General features: G+C 41.2%; 1 protein-coding gene across 1 annotated transcript; it reads right to left on the bottom strand.

Annotated features, from left to right (window-relative positions):
• Nucleotides 1-253: 253 nt before the first annotated feature.
• Nucleotides 254-6,489, bottom strand: LOC123181280 (protein TIC110, chloroplastic). The gene is made up of 11 exons (XM_044593539.1): nucleotides 5,968-6,489; nucleotides 5,699-5,758; nucleotides 4,813-4,936; nucleotides 4,645-4,677; nucleotides 4,458-4,556; nucleotides 3,710-3,776; nucleotides 3,453-3,517; nucleotides 2,525-2,619; nucleotides 1,716-1,840; nucleotides 1,530-1,630; nucleotides 254-549 (listed from the first exon to the last, which is right to left on the bottom strand). The coding sequence occupies exons 1-11, from the start codon at nucleotides 6,429-6,431 to the stop codon at nucleotides 442-444; spliced, it is 1,341 nt and encodes a 446-aa protein (XP_044449474.1). The 5' UTR covers nucleotides 6,432-6,489; the 3' UTR covers nucleotides 254-441.
• Nucleotides 6,490-6,804: the final 315 nt, after the last annotated feature.

Here is a 6,804-nt window from a genome sequence, read left to right on the forward strand (position 1 = left end):
CATCAGCGACATTTATTTTAGGATGGAGGGAGTACTTGGCTAGAAAGTGGTCACTGTTAGGAAATCTCATAGTTGTCCCCCTTTCACTTCAGTGCATGTTTTTATTACAACGGGTGGAAAGCACAAGTTACAACATGATTTGTTGTGGGAAACTTACAAGTCGTTACAATTGTTCTTTGGTTTAGTTATATACTTGTATGATGTGTATGGTTTACATGGTTATTGGTATATGCAGTTTATGCAGAAGGGCATGTTTCTTTTCTGTTCACGAAATTCTTTTACCTGGTAACTGGCAGAAATACAAAATGCTACCTGAAAGGCAACAATTCCGAATGACATTGTTTTCTCTCTGGTTATTTCCATGCAACAAAGAAAACAGTATTCCTGAACAAATAGTAGCACAACCTTTTACTGTGTAGCGATGCACACGCACGAGCATCATCATGCTGGTACTTGAGATTTAACATCTGACATTACTCCTTCTATGATTGCTTCTGCCTCACGCTTCCCAAGCCCAAATATATTCCTCAGCTCATTCAAGGGACCAAGCTGCATTTTTGTCATTCACAGAAAGATTTCTGTTAAGATGCTAACCCCCAAAACACATTACCATATTCAGTAGAAAAAAGTATGGGAATGGTCATAAGGTGATTTTGAACAATCAAAACCATGAACCGTTTGAACACACATACCAAGTTGGCAAGTTGTGTATTGCAGTTTGAGTAGCAACGAACAATAACAAGGTTTGAAGATAGTTCAATTGGGTAAAGCTAATCAATCTACCATGTGCGCTCCCATATAACCGACAGAAATAGCTCGGTACAATCGCAGAGATGCATCATCAGGAAATAGCATTGCATGTGAGGCTGAGGCCACATGTCATTGACACATTGACAATATCCTCCAATTTAAGTACTTTTAAAAAGAAAAGAATTATTCAAGTGATAAGTGGGGGTCTAATCAAGTAGGGTTATGTAAACTCAAGCTAACTGATCTAATGCTAGGCATAATTCACAGTTGTATTTGACAGTAAGCATAATTTATCGCAGTTTCTTAATGGGCACGATCTTGATACTCAAACAAATGAAACATGATTTTTCAGCCGTTATTATTTCTTAACAACAGCTCAACACCTTAACATATTATCTCCTAATTACTTACCAGTTACCATTAAGGTTGTGAAATATATAGAAATATAAAATACATACAAGATAGAGCCTGTGTGTGTATACAGCAGTTTCTACAGCACCATCATTTACTGTACAAACCACTTGATCTAAGATTACCTAGTCTGGAATGCTCAAAATTCAATGGATTAATTATGTCCACACGAAATCCAGACTATTTTGAAGATTCCCAGCCTCTTGCTAACTAGCCCTACTCAACTTAAATCAAGAAAATTCGCAACAGTTGTGTTTATTCGAATTGGTCATTTCATAGGCCTACAGAACTAGTGATGCCTTATTTCAGGTTAACATTTCAAAAGGAGCATCAAATTAATTAATTAAATGCGTAGAATGTGGAATCACCTTCTCATCATCAAGACGTCCATCTGAAAGTACTTCTGTTGTATAGGCCGCATAGAGTATCTTTAGATCACCAACCATTTTATCATGATCAAAATCTCCAGCTATGCAAGACATTCACAAGAACCAATCTTAAGCAAGGTCCAACCAATCACATATGAATTAAAAAAACTTTACAACTTTAATCACCTAACGAGATAGGTCCTAGCCCACGTGCAAATCGGTCGCCTTGAGGAAACTTGCTTAGAACTGTTAGCAACTTATTGAATGCAAGGATACTATTCACCTCACTAATGACCTCTGTGGGAATGTTCCTGTAATCAGAGATCATATGGTTTAGTATCAAGGCAAAGAAGTGTTTATGTTCTACATCGATGCATAGAAAGATTCAGATGGCTTGACCACTTCTCCAACGGGAGCATCTATTTGATAAATATTGGTCAAGAAAAACCCATGCAGTTTCGTACAAAGTATATTGTTGATATTCACACATTCCCTTGGAAGGCAGATGGCTCATTTTTCTCACTAATAGTTAATTACCACCAAGTAGTGAAGGCAGAAATATCCATCAAATTTAAGCCTATATCAACTTTTTTCGAAAAGGAAATCACTTCTATCAACTGGTTTGAGTACATATGTTATTGCTTGTGATAGACAAAACAACACTGAAAGCTTGCAACTCCAACAAGAACAGGACTGGCCTATGTGTGGGAAGGTGGCATGTGATGGATGACTTCTTGCTGTTAACAAGGGAGAAAAATATGTTGTTCCTAATTGCTACATACTATCTACTTTCCTCATTATATATCACTTGAAGTTACAACAAATTAAAAACCTGCATCAGTTTAAATAAGAAACACCATTTTTCTTAAAAGCATTATATTATGGGTAACATTAATTCAAGTTTTCATGTTCTCGTAAAAAAAATCAGGTTTTCGTGCAAAGTCTCAAATGATAAATTCTGTCAGCAGGTTTTTGAAGATAAGTAGGCCTCATACCCTGCACTGGTATTGGACTTCAATATGGATAAAGCAGATGAAATGTTTTCTTGAACCAACTTCTTGGCATGCTCCTTGAACATGTCAGCAGCAACCTGCAAAAAATTCAAATATTCAGATATGCTACAACACAACATGCTTAGATTGACAACAATTAAATATTTGAAGGGAGCTGCTACGCGTCGGCCGGCGGATCTTTTTAAAATACCCGCTGCCTCGCGAGCCGTCGGATCTCGCTTCGTTGAGCAGCCGAACGTGTCATTCCCCATTGCAACATAGGCAATGTTGCAGAGACATCTTTGCAACAATGATCATGTTACAGAAACCTTGCAACAGAGGTAAGGTTGCAGTTTTTTTTTGCAACAGGATCCTTGTTGCAGAAACATTTTGCAAAAAACAAGCATGTGCGGCTAGCAGCTGTGTCCGTCGCTATTGCAACATAGTCCTTGTTGCCAAAAAAAGCCGCCGTGCTGACCGATTCTCGCGAGTACCGGCGGCAATCGACAGCACGTAGCACGCTCACGAGGTCGTGTCCCTCCGCTCCTTCCTTCCCTCCGATTTAACTCACAACCACATGGCCACGTGTCGAGCAAAGGAGGCGGCGGACATGAGAGCGCGATCAGCCGGCTGAAAGGTAACGTTTCCCATATTTGAATCACTTTTATGTCGTCTGTTGTCTAAGGCTCAATTTGCGGTTGCTGAAGTATGATGTGTTGTGCTTATTCTGCAATCTGCTGCAGAAAATTAGCAGCCTAACTCTTGTCGGGTGTACACAGTACATACCTTTCCTTTTTTTGGCGAATTGTACAGTACATACTTAGATTTTATGCTATTTGGATATAAGTGATATTATGCCCCAGGTACCGGTGAAGATGAAAAAGCAACTGAAACCAATCAAGCAGTAAAATTGTGACAAGAAAAGGGTTACCTCATCAAAAAGTTTATATGCAAGTTGTACTCTCCTCACTTCAATGAGCGTGCCTATGTCAAGACCTAGAGAAATATCATACGTCAGAGATGAGAAATGCAAAAAAATAATATATCATGTAATCAGTACGATAACAGAAGGTACCATTCTATCTTCCCTACTCTAAGTCTAATCCACCTGACAATGTTATACCCTGTAAGAACAATATGACTTAAGAATGGAACTAATGCCTACAGAAGAGCGTGTTTAAACGATACCTCTTCCAATAGACTTGAGCTCTAACGCGTATAGAATTTTGGCATTCTCCCGCATAGCAATATCGATCTGCCAAAATATCATGACAATGAACAACTACTATGCCAAACAAGACATGCAGAAATACAGATACTTGCACCAGAGTAATTAGGAATGAGAAGCTCAAAAGGTATGCTCTGAACTACTAGCAAAAAGGTCTCTGAGACATATGAATGTGCAATATGTACATGTTTCAGCCTTTCAGGAAATCTATGTCCTCGTGTTCGTCAACACAAAGCTATTTGCTTTTAACTACTACTATCATTTTTATTTGACATGTAAATTGGCCATGACAAAATTATGTGGGCACGTTTGTAGCAAAAGACGTCATTATTATTACAATTTTATATTTTGTGCCAGGTAGTCTAGCACGCATGTTGGACGAAAGGAGTATTTCATTTCCAATACTTGTAACCTAAATTAGTGGCACCGAGAGTTTGGAATTCCAGGCAAAACCTTCGGCCTCCGTCCACGACTTGCATCACGAACGGCACAACACTAAGCAATGAGCATGCTAAGCATGATTTGAGAGGCCTCTCAAGGTGGCAAATTTAATAAAATGGGAGCAATTACATGCCAAATTTGACCGCGACATTAAAAAAAATACCATAATGGTGGTGGCATTCTGCTTTCTTGATAAGACTAAGTCACAAAACTGAGGCATGCTATGCATAGTGGTAAATGAGTGACCATTATCTTATACTAATGTACCTGATAGTCTGTGATCCCGAAAAGATGTTTCCATGGAAGTATGAAGTCTGATGCATCTCCGAAGACAAGATTTGACACAAAAATTAACTTTTGGAATGCCTATGAAATATTTCCCATAGTTAAACAGAATTAGTAAACAGTTTTAGGTATCCATTGTGCATAATTACTTCCAAGCAGAGTCACTTACATCGAGTCTCTCTCTGTATAAGCGTCTACCAATCTATTACAGCGAGCAAAGTGAGACGCGTAAGGCGATGGGGAGAAAACAAAGTAAATGTGAAAATGGTGAGTAAAGTCATAAGAACACCTGATATAGATACTAAGATATAGAAGTGCTTGGATCATGAGGCAATACCGCCATGTGCATATTTGCAGCATCCACATCATCAAGTCCAAGAGCTTTTTTAAACTTTTTAATAGCTTCAACCTCAGTACCTTTGAGAGCTTCATGTCCTGGAGGAAGTACTGAGTAAACAAAGCTGCGGAAAGAATGGATAGGATAAAGTATAAGCGAATGGCTAATGTTCATCAATGGCCAGATTGTTAAGATGTGAACTATATGTAGGTGATGTTTTCATTTTACTTCTAAAAGGGGAAATGCATGCTACATAAAAGCAGCAAAGTAAGTGCTTTATCATTACCACAGGACCAAATAAAGTAATCTGAATTACTCCTATATAAGTAAAGAAGCAAGTGTGTTAGCGTTGTGCAATATAGGTTGCTTGAAATTAGTAAGTGGCTAAGGGCCACAGCAAGAAGCCTCGCTTGTATAGTAGGATAAAGGCGGTAACAGGGCACACAGAGTGGTGAATGCCAACAATGCCATCCAATACTGTCATTGCCTCATTGGCCCATTAAGAGTTACAATACTCAGCAACTTGCTCAAGCAACAATTACTTGTATCTGAAATTCTGAACCAAAGATGTTTTCAGTTACCAAATTTCCCGAGGGTTTTTACAGGCAACAACAGCTATAAATTGAATTGATGGCTTTGAAAAAAAAAACTTGTGTTAACTGTTAAATTATCAAACTATTTGACAAAACATACAAAAGCAGTTCAAGGGAATATCATGTGCACACAGAAGTGTCGTTATGAAATATGTGCAGTTAAAGCTTGCATCCTTGAACCAAAAATCACTGCTGTACTTAAAGCCAATATTTATCTGTAGTCTTGCACACACCATGTTCACAATCGTGGAAAACAACTGAACAATTTCAGAGGTGTCAAGAGGGAGGCTCACCTGGCATACAGGTCACAGAGCTCTGATTTGAATGCTGCATCTTGTGTACTGACTCCATATCTGAAACAAAACAAATGATAAGCTAATGGACTAACTCCATTTTGTGTAGTAACAAAGAATTCAAGTTTCAAAACTGGACTAAAACACTTAAGAAAATGCTTTTTATGGAAGAAGAAGAAGAAGAAATTTGACGTAATCACACGGCCGCTAATACACACAAGTGAAGAGCAAAACCAAGCAGCAACTAGTGGGCGGCATTCCAGACTCACTTGCTCGTGATGGCCGCCACCTCACTAGCCTCCAGCGCGGTGGGGTCGTCAGAGCCTGCGACGTAGTTGTGGAGCCCCACGGCGGCGACCTCCGGCACGACGGAGTTCACAGCGGCAGCCCCCGCAAGGGTGGCCGCCCCGAGCACGGCCGCGCCCGCGACGGCCGTGGTCCGCGTGCCGCCGTAGCGTGTCCCGAGGGTGTACCCCCCTGCCGCCGCCGCGGCAACGACCGCGAGCTCCAACACCGCCCGCCCCGCGGGCGGCAATGCCTCCACCAGCGGCTGCACGCCCGTGAGCTCCTTCCGGCCGCCGAACACCTCCTCCCCCTTGGACGCCGCGGCGACGCAGCGGAACCGCCGGCCGCGGGGGCGGCTCCGCGTGGCGGAGGGGAGGAGCGGGGAGGAGGAGGCGGCGGCCGCGGCGGCGCGGGGCGAGGCCTTGGCGGAGACGAGTGAGAGCTCCATTGCTAGCTTGGGCGATCACGGCTGCCCGGGACAATATATGGTGGCGGTGCGTTTCCATGAGCGGAGCCTAGCAACATCATATGGTTGCGCGGTTGAATAGATGGAACGATGGGTGAGTTTGCGGTTTCGAGGTGCGGCTCGCGGATTTGGAGGCTCGGGGCCAGGCAATATGTGTCCGATATGCCACTACTCCGTACCTTATGCAGTTCACATACTTCTTTTTCTTATTAGTATTAGTAGGAGTATATATATTTATTTATTGTTGAATATATGCATACTTTTCATTAAATTTGAACTGAAAATGCAGTGGATAAAACATGATGAAAACAATATACATGATTATTTGACTAGAGAAAATACCAATCAAACTAAA

This window comes from Triticum aestivum, chromosome 1D (assembly GCF_018294505.1).
Source record: "Triticum aestivum cultivar Chinese Spring chromosome 1D, IWGSC CS RefSeq v2.1, whole genome shotgun sequence".
Lineage (NCBI taxonomy): Eukaryota > Viridiplantae > Streptophyta > Magnoliopsida > Poales > Poaceae > Triticum > Triticum aestivum.

What these genes read in the sequence shown, in the direction of transcription:
- LOC123181280 (XM_044593539.1), bottom strand. Translation starts at nt 6,431, where the DNA reads ATGGAGCTCTCACTCGTCTCCGCCAAGGCCTCGCCCCGCGCCGCCGCG. An exon ending in TCGGGATCACAGACTATCAG is followed by an intron (nt 3,777 to 4,457) that starts GTACATTAGTAT and finishes ATATTTTGGCAG; the next exon opens with ATCGATATTGCTATGCGGGA. An exon ending in GACGTCTTGATGATGAGAAG is followed by an intron (nt 550 to 1,529) that starts GTGATTCCACAT and finishes ACAAAAATGCAG; the next exon opens with CTTGGTCCCTTGAATGAGCT.